The following is a 16,020-nucleotide window of genomic DNA, read 5'->3' on the forward strand; positions in this document are numbered from 1 at the left end:
AAGAGAAAAAGAGAAATATTGCAAACAGAATGTGCCTAAAGAAAATTAATATTTAATTCCATTTCTTCCAGTACCTATCGCATTGGACGCGCATGCTCCACCACTTGGCAATGGCTGCGGCAATTCCGCCAGTGTACTCTTGTTTGCGAGGGGCACAGGATGATGTACTCAAATATTGACACGTGTACTTGTCTTTATCGGGTGACAAGTTTTGCCGCCTAACAAATGTTATCGGACAGCGCGGTACGCGCCTGCATGTATCCGACGTTTCTGGAAAGTTATCGATGCTTCTACCCGGCTGTCTGTTGTCGCCGAACCTTGTGTTATCTGATTTCACCGCGTAACGCGAATGGTGTAGAACTTTGTGGAAGGCATGCGGGTCCGAACGATTAGTCTGGAACATTCGACGACTGCTCCATAAAAGCCGAGCCGCTTGACCCGCAGATCAGATTTTTCGACGATCGCCGACTGTGTTCGCCGCTTTCGTTGTGCTATAAGTGTAGCCTGTTTTGTGGGCACAGGTTCGCCCAATAAAAGCTAGTTTTGTATTCCACCGTACTGCTTCTTTCTTCACCGTCACTACCATGTGACAATATTTAGAACTTGCACGCAAGACAGGTTACCAACGAAGGCTAGTGCGTCGACTTGCCCATCTTACAACGCACATGGTGTATCCATCCAATACACGACAAAAATCTCCACGCATCTGCTTCTCGATAGAGATGACCTCTTCAACTAGTTTTTTTCTTTGCAGGGCCTTTGTTATATTCAAGTTTCTCTTTCGCTACGGCGCTAAGCAAGAAAAGGACCAAAGCCCTCCCTGTGAAATTTGTGTGTTTCCTTCAGTACTGTAACTATGTTTTAAATGATGAGTCGCCAGCTAGCCTTGGCTTTAGCATTGGTAATGGTTTTCTCCCTTTTGTTTATTACTGGATTAGTATTCTTTCGGTACTTAACGCACTTTTCGGGGGTATCTATCAATGTATTTAACTGTTTTCCCGCCTGCAGGGGTCGCTGGCCGGGTGGTTAGCACATCGTGCTGCGGTGCAGAAATAACATGGTTCAAACCAACCATCGGACGAACTTGAATCACTGAGTATGCGGCAATGTGTACATATGCGCCACTCTTCAACGAAGCTCTTTCACAGCGACATGGGCCACTGTAGTGGCACGACTGGCTTGGCACAGCTGTTCGAAGAAACTCTGACACCGACTTGGAGCACTAGTTATGTGCCAGTGGGTCTGTGCTCGTCTCCAATGAATCTCTTTAATGCATGCCATCTTGGGTCGCTATGCGTGTGCCTGTGTACCGCTCTTGGATGAATGGCTTTGAAGCCATCTTGGGTCACCAGGTATGTGCCACTAGCAATGTGCCGCCCTACAGTGACGAAAAAGATCCCTTAAATTTTTTTGATGCTGAGCGGAATCCAGCCCATGTCGCACAGGTTTCTCAAGGACCGCAACACGACGCATTGGCGGACTGCATCACAAATGCACTAGACCCACGCTTTGTCAAGCTACGCCACGAACGCGCTGGGTATATGCCACTTTACAATTAATGACTCGCCAACTCTGGTTACCGAGTACGAGCCACTTAGGGCGCGGCAAGCGAGGCAAGAATCTTCAATGTTCTCCGGCGTGGCATGTTTCTCGGAGGCCAGGCGCGGGCTTCTCGGCAGCGTCGACAGATGGCGCGTCCAGAAAGAAGCGCGAGAGAGGAGCCCGGTCACCGCATGACAGGTTTCTCAGAGTTCGTAGGTGCAATTCGGATGCCACGCCAGGCTTCGCACTTAGCGGCGACGACGCTAGGTGGCACCGAGTGACCTTTGAGACGCGCGAAAGAGCGGTTCCGATGAATTACACGCCTCATAAAAACTCGATTCGACAGTGGCAAGACGTTGCGTGGCTAGACTGATTCCATTCTAACGCATCACCGTCGACAGTCATCAGGAGAACGGTTATGCCGATTTCTTTCTTGCTTTCTTTTGTCTAAATTTACGCACCGCGTGGCGGGGCTCAACGCAGTGCCGCCGAAAGCCCACCGGCTTTTTCTAATGGCAAGAAGTGTAACACGACTTGGTGCTCGGTGGAGCACCTGAATATGGGAGGTCATATCGAAATGGGGACCAATATATATTTGGGACCATCTCTGGGCGCCCCTCGTCCTCAACACAACTTTGGCGATGCAGACGAGTGTTGCCACCGAGTACTTGCCGATAAAATGGTACAACAATGCTACGAGCCTGGTGCTCTACAAGAGTTCCAGACGACCGGAAGGACACCCGCCTATAGGAAATTTGGCGGCACGGAAACGCCGGGCTCCTTTTTTTTTTCTTCATGGAATCCTATGTTTATGTTCTCGACCGTGTACTTTTCAAAAATTCGGCGAAGGCCTTGCTGGCTTCGGCGCCATATGTTCCCAACATGTTGTTTTCATTTATTCGACTGATGTGGCCTCGCACGTTCCTGCTACCACTTGTCACCCCTGCCTCAACGACCTTTCCCGGTGTCTGGTTTGTTCGCCTTCGTCGTACCGGCAGGTCGGCTCCTTAAGCTACGAAGTCAACAGCGAGACTGTTCAAGAAACTAGACACTAGCCCAAAGAAATGACGAAGATATTCATTAGCACTACCGAAGATCTCAGTGAGAATACGGTGCGAATGTCGAAGACACGTTGCCTAGCTACTTCGGGCATCTGTGTGCCCTTCGGAACGAGGATACAGAGGGAGCAACGGCACAATTTATGTCACCATTTTTAACAAATTCAGTAACTTTCAGCAGCCGCCAAGGGCGGGTAAAGAAGAGGCAATTTGCGCACCGGTACTCCCCAAGTCCATTTGACATCCGTATGTGTCCAGTGCCATCAAATGCGGGAATCCCAAATTGCTTTGCGAGAAGTCTATAAAGAAATGAATGGACATTTCCCCGAGTGGTTTCGAACTATGGCCACACAGAGCGGCTGTCGGGGGTTATAACTATCAGGAAAAATGCTGCTCCAGATAAGAACGGTCAGGCCTACTAGCAGAATGGTTCGCTGATGCGACGCACTGCAGCGTGCCGACAATTGAAGACCGAGTTGAAAGAAGTGATAATATGCCAGAAGTGAAAAGGCTGGACAGAAAAGAGGAGGCAGAAATATCCATGTCTTTTATTTCCCCAGCAGAAGCGGCCCCTCCAGAATGAATGAAGTTCCCTTTTTCTCGACCGAAGATCGCTCCGCCGATATCTTGGAATGTGTACTGGAATCGTCAGATAACCATTGCTAGAACAGAAAAAATTAATGCAACGCTGACAGCTCTGAGTGGCCAACGTCATGCTGTCAGTTGCCGATGCCACACTCTGCAACCGATCTATCAACTGCTGAATAGTCGAGATGATTTTAACGAAGCTATTGGTAGGGAGTGTAAGAGAGGATAGGAAAGAGAACGAAGAAGCCTTGTCTCTCCATTAATGCACCAGTTGGGGAGCGGCACTTTTGCGCACGAAGATGACTACAATCCACATTGAGGATAGCTTTCCTCTCGAAATCAGATATCTGGAGCGATCTACGAATATTTTCTCTCACCGATATCAGCCGAAGCAATGGCTTGTGGCATGCTCACGCCACGTGCGTGGCACCCCGCACAAGGTGAGGCGGGGCCTTACTGCTGAGGTCCCGCGTTCGATCCCGGCCGCGGCGGCCGCATATTGATGAGGTGAAAAGGATTCGTGCACATTGATTTAGGCGCACGTTAAATGACTCCAGGTGGTCAAAGTTAATCGGGGGCCCCACCCTAGGGCGTGCCTTTATAATCGGAGCGTGATTTGGCACCCTGGAATTTGAATAACCTAAACACTGCGAATGTTACGTCGCTAGCTATTGTAACAACGCTTGGTATTAAGGGAGAAACTGCAATATGCGCCTTTTTATTAGTGCAGCGCACACTAATTCTTTTCCGTGCCTCCAAATGAGGAAACACTTTCGCAGTCATATATTCTTCTCTTTAATATCCTCGCCACTGCAAGTTTGTGCGTACCAAAACGTAATTGCCGAGGAAATATCTGCTCATCGCCGTATAATACCTTGTCCCTGAGCATCCCGTTCTTGCCGAGAAGCTTCTTGAAGACCTTGGATCCCACTTGCGGGTCGAGTGCGCTCAGCGGGTCGTCGAGGACGTAGATGCTGCACTGGTGGTAGGCAGCCCGGGCCAAAGACAAGCGCTGCTTCTGGCCGCCACTCAAGTTGTAACCCTGGGAACATGAAAGACGCAGCCGTTATTATATTGGCGGCAATCCTAGACATTTTAGTGAGTGAACAGCCACGGGTATAAAAAATAAAAGACCAGTTATCTGAGTACGCATATTCTAGAAGAGAAATCAACCAGTAGTTGACATCTTCGCGCCGTCATGGCTCTCTTGTCCAGAATAAAAAAGAAAAAAAACTTGCGAGGTGAGAAAGTTCCTGCATCGAGGGCGTAAAGCGAAAGAAGCCTCTAAAGGGCCCGAAGAAAAACTTGCATCGCTCCACGATGCACGTTAAATTGCGAAACTGACACTCAGCAATGCTGGGTGATGTCCCGTCGGCTTTGCAGAAATTCTGAGCCAAACAACGCGTCCGCGTATCGGTTCACAATATCGGCTTCCCAACGCATTGACGTTGAAGTTCAGTGATTATTTATTTATTTATTAAAATGCTTTCAGGGCCCTAAGACACTACAGAAAGGAGTGAAAAAAAGAGTGGCAAGACGTGCAGTTGAAAAAAAATTGCATCTTGTTCAGCGATCTTGAACTAGTTGTCATCAGTTATTCTGGCGACAGTGGAGGGAGGGTGGTTCCATGCGACGCTTGTTCTAGGAATACAGCCACTAATATAATTAAACAATTTTGTGCGACAGAATGGCAGACCCATCTTGAAGCGATAACATGAAATTCAGCTTGTCTGGTATTCAGAGAGAAGTGCAGCCTCCATAGCTTGTGTTTACATCGGCTCCGTCTTCTCGAAATGTTTTCGCCGCGATTTTCTGTGCATACCAGCCCTAATTTTGCACCATTCGAACCGTGAGACCACCAGGACTCTGTAGATACCAAGTTATCAGGTGGGACATCTATTTTTCCGGGACCGCGACCACTTTTGTGTTACGATCACGCCGTCACCACGCTAAGGCTAAGCGCGTGCGCCAGGTGCTCGGCCTACATATGCTACCTGGCACGTTCCCGCGCGTGTCCATGCGAGCTCTGCTACGACGCACAAGCCCCTGGCCAAATCTTCGAAGCATGGAAGTCCAAGTATGTGGCAAAGATATTTCCCCAGAAGTACCGCCCGTTCCCGTCGGTGTACCGCCCGTTGCCCAGACGAGCAGCGGGGCCGAAAACTATCCCAAGAACAACAACAACCTAGGACGCAAGGCTCTCGCTCTCGCTATAGACCCAGGCAGCAAGTCAGAACTCAGGTTCTCAAGGCCGGGCGCATGCTCCCACTACCAGCAAATGAGATCAAGATCATCGTCAGACCCAAAGGAGCACTCAATATTTCCAATGTCGGCAGCCCTACAGTGACTGCAGCTATTCTTCAAGCAGCGCAACTTAACTCAGAAGACAGTCAACACGACACAATATGCTCGAACAACCAGCAAAACATCACGGTGATCAGCATGCCCAACCCGCAAAATGTGGACCGGTACGTAAGAATCAAGTCCATCCAAGTCAACGGGGTAACCCACGAGGTCAGCGCGTACGAAGCCGCCCCAGATAATACCACCAAAGAGTCATCAGAGGCATCCCTCTCACCGGTGACGCCAGACAAGTCGATGCTAACATCATAAATGATCGTAATCCTCTAGCCCTGGCAGCAAAGCGAATCGGTTCCACCACGACCATCGTCATTGCCTTCGACGGACCTGACGTACCATACATGGTCCGGTATTGCGCAACACTAATCCCGTGCTCCCTGTACCGCAAGCACATCGATATCTGTTACCACTGTGGCCGTCTCGGGCACCGCATGGACGTTTGCCCGTTCCCTAATAACAAGATCTGCCGGGGCTGCGGAGCTCGCAACCCAGATCAAGATCATCAGTGTACACCCAAGTGCATGTTGTGTGGTGGACCCCACCCCACAGCGGACAAAGCTTGTACCGCAAGATACAAAACGCTGTATGTTATACGAAGACGCCTCGGAGAACGCCGAGTAGCACAGCATTCAGCCCGTCAATCAGAAGATTTCCCGTCCATGGAGATTAAGCACCGGTCCCGGTCCCACTCCCTCTCCAGACCGAGGTCGAATCGAGGTCAGTGCAGATCAAGATCCTCGTCGACTCCAGGAGCCAGATATACCTCAGAAAAGGTGAGCTTCGCAGAGGCCCTGACGGGCGTCTGGCGAGAGGGTCACGTAAAATCCCCCCCACTGCCTAAACCCAACACAGACAACACAGACATCGAACACCTTAAGAAAGAAAACGCAGTTATGCATGATTTAATCCAAAAGCTTACACAGGAGGTTCACAGCCTCAAACAACCCAAAACCCAACCCACACCTAACACCCCAGAGCCCGCTACCAACAGCCAAGCCGAAGAACTCTCAAGACCAGCCCCAAAAAAGCGCGCCCTCTAAGAAGGAGCTCAGGGCCAAGTACGCTCCGAAGTCAAGGACATGCTCGTAACACTCCAAAGCACGGTGGAAACTACAGAGTTCTCTAATCGCCCTTATGCACAGAGTCACCGCCATGGAAGCTAATATTCAAACCCTTTTCACACAAACCGCTTCCACCGCTCAAACCGTAGCCATGGACACCGCAGGAACCATCGCCGCCGCCCTGCCACATGTGGCATCCCCTATCCTTCATCATGGCCCACACTAAAACTGACACAATATTGTGGCAGTGGAACTGACGAGGCTACCTCCATAAACAACCCGTTCTCCGTCAACACCTCCGTACTACTTCATGTCAACCCGATGTAATCTTGCTCCAGGTAATGCACAATACTCCGGTCAGCCTTCCAGGATATCACTCTTTCACTGCGAACAACACTCCAGACGGAGTCTCTACCCTCGTTCGAAAAAGAATTACCGCAATCGAACACGATCTCAATGGTCGGCGCACCGAACACCTCTTCATTGAGCTCATCCAGCATAGAAAACGAAAGGAAGGAATATTTATCCGCAACATCTACAATACTCCATCTCAATGCCATAGCCGATTTCTAACCCTCTTCAAAAAGGCCCTTAACATCGCAGGCAGCAGCCCACCTTATCATCGGAGGTGACTTCAATCTCCCGCACACAGGATGGGGTTACAGACACAGCTCTGCTGCAGGTCGTAACTTATGGAAAGACTCCCATGATCTCGGGCATACACTCATTACTGACCCAGCCTTCGCCACTCGCCTCGACACTTCTACTGAATGAGACACGACGCCAGACCTAACTTTCACCAAAAATGCAGACAGCGCCCATTGGCGCAACACCCAACACGACCTCGGTAGTGATCACTGTATCATCGAAATTACTCTCCCACACCTAACAGCCGTTATGAGAAGGACAAGGGACTTGGACGGACTGGGATGCATTCCGTAAACGCCGTGTAACAGCAACGACGGACACTCCCATTACCCACATAGAATCATGGTCATGCGATCTACTGTCTGATACTAAATCGGCCACCCACATTATCACAACAGACGTCCCGACTGAGCGCATGGACAGTAGACTCGCCCACCTTATCGAGGCCAAATCATCCATCCTCTCTAGATGGAAGGGACAATGGCTCATTAGAAGACTCAGACGGAAGGCAGCACTTCTCAACAAGGAAATTGAAGGACACTGCCGAGTTCTAAGTCAACAGCAACGGACAGAGCTCTGTCACTCTCTAGACGGGCAACTCCACCACCCCCGGTCGTGGAAAATCCTCAAACATTTGATTGATAGCACCACCACCCGCTCATATCAACAAGATCGCCTCACCAAGCTTTTATTCACAGAGAGCAAGATGCATGGCCAGGACCACGTTAAGAATAGCTATGTCAAAAGTACATCCCATCTGGGCGCACTCAACCTCACGGCCCATACACAGGGACCTCCAGCCCTGCCCTTGATGAAGGTTTCAGCGTGGCAGAGATTCATGCTGCCCCACATAAGCTGAACAGCCGTTCGGCGCCAGGCCCTGATGGCGTTACGAATAAAACACTAAGAAATCTAGATGAACCCTCGGTGCAACAACTCACCGAATACATCAACACCTGCTGGCGCCAGGGATCCGTTCCCCCGACATGGAAAACAGCCAAAGTAATTCTCATCCCCAAACCCGGTAAGCCATCTAGCCTCGCCAATCTCCGGCCCATATCAATAACTTCATGTGTAGGCAAGGTCATAGAGCACGCACTCCTAACCCGTGGAAACACTCACCTCGAAGACACATGTGCTTATCCCCACTCGATAATTGGCTTTAGACAGCATCTTTCCACCCAAGACGCTATGCTCCAACTTCAGCATCAAATCCTAGATGGCAAATCCCGTTACACGAAGGCGATCTTCGGCCTCGACCTCGAGCGCGCCTTCGATAATATAAGGCACTCCACCATCATTGAGCGCATCTCCTTGCTCAACCTTGGAGAACGCACTTACAACTACGTAAGTAACTTTCTATCCAATCGGAAGGCCTTCCTGTCGGTCGGAGACATTCGATCGGGGGAACTCTCCCTCGGCAGCACGGGCACACCGCAATGCTCTGTCATTTCCCCAATACTGTTTAATCTGGTTATGCTTGGATTAGCACAAGAAGTACAAAAACTCGACGGCATTGAACACACCATATACGCCGATGACATTACAATCTGGGCTGCAAAGGGCAGTAACGGCCAAATCGAAACTGCCCTACAAGACGCCACTGACGTCGTAGAAAATTATCTTGAAGGCACGGGACTCCGCTGTTCCCCTGAAAAGTCGGAGCTTCTCCTATACCGCCCCACACTCCGTGGACGCCCCCCGCGAGGCTCCACAACTAAACGCCAATACGAGGCAATAGAGCTCCACCTGAGGGATGGCAGACCTATACCCGTGGTCCCTTGCATCCGCGTTCTTGGTATGACCATAGAAGCCAACGGAACTAACGGTACGGCTATCTCAAAGATCCTTCGACAGACCGCTAATACATCCAGACTGCTGAAACGAGTGACCAACTGGCGAGGGGGTATGAAGGAAGACAGCCTCAACCACCTTGTCCAATCTTTTATCGTCTGTCACATTGCTTATGTTGCGCCCTTTCTCAACTGGTGCAAAGCTGAGAAGTCTAAACTGGACATCATCATTAGAGGAGCCTATAAGCAGGCCTTAGGACTACCCAACCTCACCAGCACGGAACTTCTACTACAATTAGGTATCCACAACACGCTAGACGAGTTAATCGAGGCCCAACATCGATCTCAACTAGAACGGCTTACTCTCACGGAAACGGGCCGCAGCATTCTAAACAAGCTTAATATCACCTACCACCGTCAACATGGAGACGCCAGCATCATTAACAAAAATGCCGAGACGGCCGAGGAAGTGGCCATCGCCCTAGCCACTCTTGACCCAGCCTGTCACACCATACTGAGCGATTCTCGCGCAGCAGTCAACTACATCAAAGGTCGTATTTCTCATCAATCACTCCGTATCTTACGACAAGCCCCGCATTCGTCTGAAAATCAAATCACCCTCGTCTGCATCCCAGCACACGCCGGCGTTGTCCACCCGCACCTCACCAACCTCAACGAGGTTACACACTCCGTAGCACGAGGACTCGTCAACCGTACCGGAGACGGTGCAGGTGCACCCGCAGGACGCGACCGCCTTACAAGATACAACGACCTTGTAAAGTCATTTTTCCTCGCAAGAAGAACCTTCCCCACCCCTCACCGCAAGTTAAACAGGGCATAGGCAACCACCCTTCGCCTGTTACAGACGAATACATACCCCTCCCTCACACGCTATCACACCATATACCCCGACATCTACCCGAGCCAGACGTGCTAGGTCTGTAAACCTGAATCGGCAACACTCCCCCACCTGCTATTGGAGTGCAAACACCAATACCAAGACCTTAATCCCGTGACCATCTCGTCGAGATGGCACGCCGCCCTGCGCAGCTCCCACCTCGACGACCAACTCTGGGTGACCCAGCAGGCCTACGAAGCGGTGAAGAGGCAAGACCTCGACGTCCCATCGTGGGAGGCCTAGGCCCAGCCGACTAAACTGCTGGTGCTTATTAAAGTTCACTCTCTCTCTCTCTCTCTCTCTGGTATTCAGGTAAACCCACGCGGACTGGGTGTTTTAGCGGATGAGCGGAAACGCAAGCCTCCTGGGTCCAGTCAAGCTGCTGACGGCAGCTTTTAGCCCGGGAGGACGTTTCTAGTCTGTACTAGAAGAAGAATAAACTTGAACTTGAACTTGAATGGCCTGCACGGTGCAGCCGGTTGGTAGCGCATAGCTCAACCAGACGAACACAGAGCTGATATTGCAGTAAGCAAGTGCATGGTATTTCGCTGCTGGTCAGCATTTTCGGCAGCAACACGATCACGCCGCTGACGAAAATTTACCCGAGCCACGACGCAGAATACACTTGGTTACTGTAATATTATCTCTTTGTTTGTATGGTCCAGTTCTGCCTCACCAGGTGGCGGCACCACGCAGTGCGTTAACGTTTTCGCCTTCACTCATCCGGAGAAAGGTCCAGTAAGCTTGTGTTTATAGGAAAAGCGGAGACGCTAAATCTCCTTAATGGTGGTCAGCGCACTATTCAAAGGAAGGGACAAAATAAAAACACAAAATGTAACGAGAAGGCGCTGGCTTTCAACTAAATTTAATTTATTCGACAACCGTAGGCTCACACACGGTGAAAATGAAAGAAAAGAAACGCTAGGAAGAGGCTAAAAGCAACAAAATCATTATTTCTTTCTTTTCCGAGCACAGCAGCTCAATAATTTCAACCACTTGGCCATGATGGCACGCTTTCTTTTCTTGTGCTAAAGCCGATTAGCCCTGAGGGACATTTGGCGCATGCGTTCCTTGCCACTTTCCCGTTTTCTTTCGGTGTGTGAACCACGCTTTGAGCGCGCTATTATATGTCCACTGCGGAACTTTGGGTGCGGGAACGTAGGGTTCTAGGGTACTAACGTGCGCCGGAAAGCAGTACACCCTTTCCCTCAGCGTATGTAACGTGCGTAAGGCAACATTGTCGCTATAGCGTGGAAACAACATGGTGCAGTGTCCGCGTTGGCAGGCGTGGCCTCGCGAGAGCCCGAAATTCCCTCACAGAAAGGTTGCAGTAGAGCCTTGTTTGTCTGAACGCAATTACCTGGCCTCTTGGTTTCTCGATATAATAATAATAATAATAATATTAATCTTTATTCAGTATAGTTAAAACAGTATACAAAACGGAAGCGCCGAAGCCACAAGAGGGCTTGTGCGGCGACAACCGGCAGCCGCGGCAATCTGTAATAATTTCTCCGACTCGCTTACGGCTATCTCAAGATTCTTCGTGGAGAAGGAACTTGCAACGTCTAGCCAGGTCTTCAACTTTGTGAAGCAACAGATAATTTGGCAGTGCTTTTCGTCCGTACAGGAGCTCGACCGGTGACTATCCGGTAGTGTGCTGATATGATGTATACATATGGTACATACCGCAAGGTAGGTCTCCCAGCAGGTGTGATCACTGCCTACAAAACAGGTCAGTATGTATGTTAAGGTTCGGTTGGTTTGTTCCACTACGCTCTTTATTTGTGGACGGCACAGAGGTGAGGGATCATGTTTTACGCCATGATCTTGAAGCACACGTGTGAAGGCCCAGGACATGAAAGGCCTGCCGCGATTCCTAATCACCTAGAGAGGTGTCCAGTGTCTCAAGATAACGTTTTTGTTCAAAACGACGATCAGATGCGACGCGGAGACATCCTTGAAAGCATTTGCTTATACCCATTTGCTTAGGTGTTTGGTGTAAGACAATCACGGGACTATACCTACTTGGTGTTCTTAGAAATATTCCTTACAGCTTCAAACGCCGCTTCAGGTGGAAAAATAGGCTCGATAGCAGGCTTTGGCGGATGAGGCAAACACTTTTTTTTTGAAAGATGATGCAAGGTGAAACATATCTCGCGATTGTCTTTACTCTGCAACGCCACTAGAACCTCTCAAGAACTTTCCCAAGCGTCTTGCGTACACCGAGATGACCGTTAGATGGAAGGTCGTGACATAAAGCCAACACATCGGCTCTCATAACCGTCGGAATGAAGAGTGACCATTTTCCGGAAGACCGGAGAATGACTGTAGTCTGGTTCAACAGGCATGCATCTCGTAATAATACGCAAAAACACACGGACAACAGAAGTAGAAGTGAACAGGACGTGCGTAGGCTCACCACTGAATTTTATTGTGTGAAATATGATATATATATCATATTCTTCACCGTCACGTACTAGTGACGGTGAAAAAGGCAGCCAAACTGTGATAATAGAAACTGGCGTTTTATTGGGCGAACTTGTACCCTGAAAAGCAGGCTATACTCAAAGTGACCATAGGATGGTAAGAACTCGAAATAGCCTAGACCTGAGGAGGAAATGGAAGAAACTGGTACATAAGAAGCCGATCAATGAGTTAGCGGTAACAGGGAAAATAGAGGAATTCCAGATCAAGCTACAGAACAGGCATTCGGCTTTAACTCAGGAAGAGGACCTTAGTGTTGAAGCAATGAACGACAATCTTGTGGGCAAGATTGCCGTTCAAGATTAAGGAGTGTGCAATAGAAATCGGTGGTAACTCCGTTAGACAAGATACCAGTAAGCTATCGCAGGAGACGAAAGATCTGATCAACAAACGCCAATGTATGAAAGCCTTTAACCCTACAGCTAGAATAGAACTGGCAGAACTTTCCAAGTTAATCAACAAGCGTAAGACAGCTGGCATAAGGAACTATATTATGGATAGAATTGAACATGCTCTCAGGAACGGAGGGAGCCTAAAAGCAGTGTAAATGAATAACGAAACTGAATATAACATACTCCCTCCCTTATGTTTAGTGGTTATTTGTTAGTAAGTATTACAAACGAAAAACCCCAAAGCATGCACACTGTACTTATTTACACATATTTACAAGCTATGTACACAGTGACAGAACACATATTTACAACACAATGTCAGACCGCGAACTAATTGGTCTGATAGTCTTGGAGCCACGCCGGTGGCCGGCGCTCTCGGGTCGGCCGCGTTGGACGTCGCGCTGGCTACAGGCTCGTCGACTGCTGCCTCGGTATGCCAGGAGACAGTGCGTGCGTCCTGGGAGAAGGAGGCTGTAGCACGGCAGGCTGCAGCACATCGGGAGACCGCGGCTGCGGCGTGGCAGGCTGCAGCGCATCAGGAGACCACGGCTGCGGCGTGACAGGTGGGCCTAGTCCCCAGGTGCCTCTCTCCGGAACCCTGGAAAGCTTGGAGGCATTCCACGTACGGCCGTCTCCAAGTCGGAAAGACGCTGGTCTCCTCCTCTTGATCACCTCAGTTGGTGAAGAAAAGGCGCAGTCTCCCTTGAACCGAACGGACGGTTTTTTGATGCGGACAAAATCGCCTACGGCTATCTTCGTCTTCTTGGCGGCTCTCCTTTTGTCCGTGTAGTGCTTGCTGCTTTGCTGCTGACGCCGAACCCTTTGATGAAGTCGCGCCAACTCCTTGGCTGGATCTTCCGCAAATGCTGGTGCCGAGAAACCCACGATATCCAGCCTGGTTCGGGGTATTCTACCATGCAGCAGAACTGCTGGGGCGACCCCGGTGGTGGCATGCGGAGTACAGCGGTAGATGGCAAGGTATTCTGTGACAGCTTGCCGGAGTGGTCGTCTTTCGAGGAGTGAGACTTGAATGAAGTTTTTCAATGTGCGATTGAAACGTTCTATTTGCCCATTGGCTTGGGGGTAGTATACCGAAGAATGTCAAAGACTGATGCCTTTGTTTTGCAGGAAAGTTATGAACTCACGCGAAGTGAACTGAGGTCCATTGTCACAAACGATCTCTTCCGGGTAGCCTTCACGGGCAAAAACACTTTTTAAAAAGTCTTTCACGGTGCTCGTGGACACTTCGCTGCAAAAATACACCTCTGGCCATTTAGAATGGTAGTCAACAAGCGTTATAGCAAATCTGCTGTTGTAAGCTGCATGCTCCAAAGGACCAACAATGTCTAGGCCAAGCTTTTGCCACGGTCTCTCAGGCCATTCAACAGGTTGGAACGGTGCTGGTGATGTTTTGGCGGACTTATCTGCCTCCAGGCAGACATGGCAGTTTTTTACTGCCGTTTCCACTTGCGTATCCATTCGTGGCCACCAGAACCGCTCACGCAGTCGCGCATTCATGCGCGCGACACCCGGACGTGTCTCCTGCGCGGTGCCGATGATCTGAGCCGTGAGGGAGGACGGAACAACGAGGCGCTCTCCACGCAGAAGCAGGTTATCGACAACAGAAAGTTCTTCCCGAATGGCGTAGAATGGTTTCGCCTCTTCTGGTATGAACTTCTTTGGCGGCCAGGAACTCAGCACGAATGACTTGACAGTTTCCAGGCAACTGTCGTCGAGGGCGGCCTGCCTGAACTCCTCCTTTGTCACGCAGGCTAGCTCAATGAACGAAACAATTTCTTCCTCCTTAGCAATCTCTGCCTCCGAGGTAGGTGCTCTTAGCCGATAAAGTGCATCTGCTACAGTGTTTGTGGACCCCTTGCGGTATTCAACAGTGAAATTGTAGCAAAGCAGTCGTGCATTCCATCGGGCAATTCGGAGTGGGCGTCTTCCATGTCCTTGTGACGACAGCAAGGACACCAGTGCCTGGTGGTCTGTTCGAATTGTGAAATGGCGACCCCACAGGTACGTGTGCCATCGCTCACACGCCCAAATGCACGCAAGAGCTTCTCGTTCACCGACTGAATATTTTCTCTCTGCAGGCGAGAGTGTACGAGATGCGAAAGCGACTGTGCGGAGCTCGTGGCCACTTTGTTGCTGCAGGACTGCTCCCAGCCCACAGTCGGACGCGTCGGTCGACACAATTACTGGCAATGACGGATCGAACATCTGGAGGACTGTACTTGACGAAAGCATTTCCTTGACCCTCCGGAAACTGCTGTCTGCTTCGGCAGACCAGATGAATGGCTCATTTTTGGCTCTCATAGGCTCAACGACTTGTGCCAAGTGTGGAAGAAACTTGGAGTAGTATTCTACGAGGCCCAGGAACGAACGAAGGGCGCCACATCAGTTGGCACTGGTGTGTTAACTATGGAGCCTACTTTCTCTGGAAGTGGCGACATACCACGTGCAGTGACCTTCTGCCCTAGAAAGGCAAGTTCTTGAACGTCGAAAAGGCATTTGTTGTTCAGTTTCAGACCTGCGTTCTTGATCTTTTGCAGCACGGTCTTCGAGTTTGAAAGGTGTTCTGCGGTCTTGCCAAAAATGATGACATCATCAATGTAGAACAACACGCCAGGGCAGCGGTCAAGGATTTTCGCCATCATCTTCTGAAATGCCGCTGGGGCAGAAACCAACCCAAAGCAAACTCTTTTAAAACGGAAAAGGCCATCATGGGTGATGAAAACTGTCAGATCCCTGCTGTCAGGGTGCAAGAGAACCTGGTGGTAAGCAGAAGCCAAGTCAAGCTTGGAGAAGTGTGTAGCGCCTACCAAAGCGTGAAGCAGCTCCTCTGTATGGGTCAATGGGAAACTGTCTGGAACAATAGCTTTGTCCGGCTCTCGAAGGTCTACACAGATCCTGATACTACCACCTTTCTTGTTAACAACAACAATGGGGGACACCCATTCAGAAGCATCGATCTGCTCGATGATATCAAGGCTCAGCAACCTCTGAAGCTCATTTGATACTGGTGACCGGAGAGAATACGGCAGACGGCGAAGCTTCGAAGTTACAGGCTACACGCCTTGCCGTGTCTTAATGCGATGCGTGCACCCCTTAGCAAGACCCAACTCTGGACTGAAAAGTGAACTGAACTCATTTGCCAAGGCTGGCGGAAGAGCTTCGTTAAGGGGCTGC

General features: G+C 50.0%; 1 protein-coding gene across 1 annotated transcript in view; it reads right to left on the reverse strand.

Annotated features, from left to right (window-relative positions):
* Nucleotides 1-16,020, reverse strand: part of LOC139047104 (ATP-binding cassette sub-family C member 2-like) — a 628,131-nt gene that overhangs the window by 18,771 nt on the left and 593,340 nt on the right. The window contains exon 16 of the mRNA XM_070521066.1: nucleotides 4,063-4,230. Coding sequence (XP_070377167.1) covers nucleotides 4,063-4,230 — 168 coding nt within the window. The remainder of the gene's footprint in view (nucleotides 1-4,062; nucleotides 4,231-16,020) is intronic.

The sequence above is a fragment of the Dermacentor albipictus genome, chromosome 6 (genome assembly GCF_038994185.2).
Source record: "Dermacentor albipictus isolate Rhodes 1998 colony chromosome 6, USDA_Dalb.pri_finalv2, whole genome shotgun sequence".
NCBI lineage: Eukaryota > Metazoa > Arthropoda > Arachnida > Ixodida > Ixodidae > Dermacentor > Dermacentor albipictus.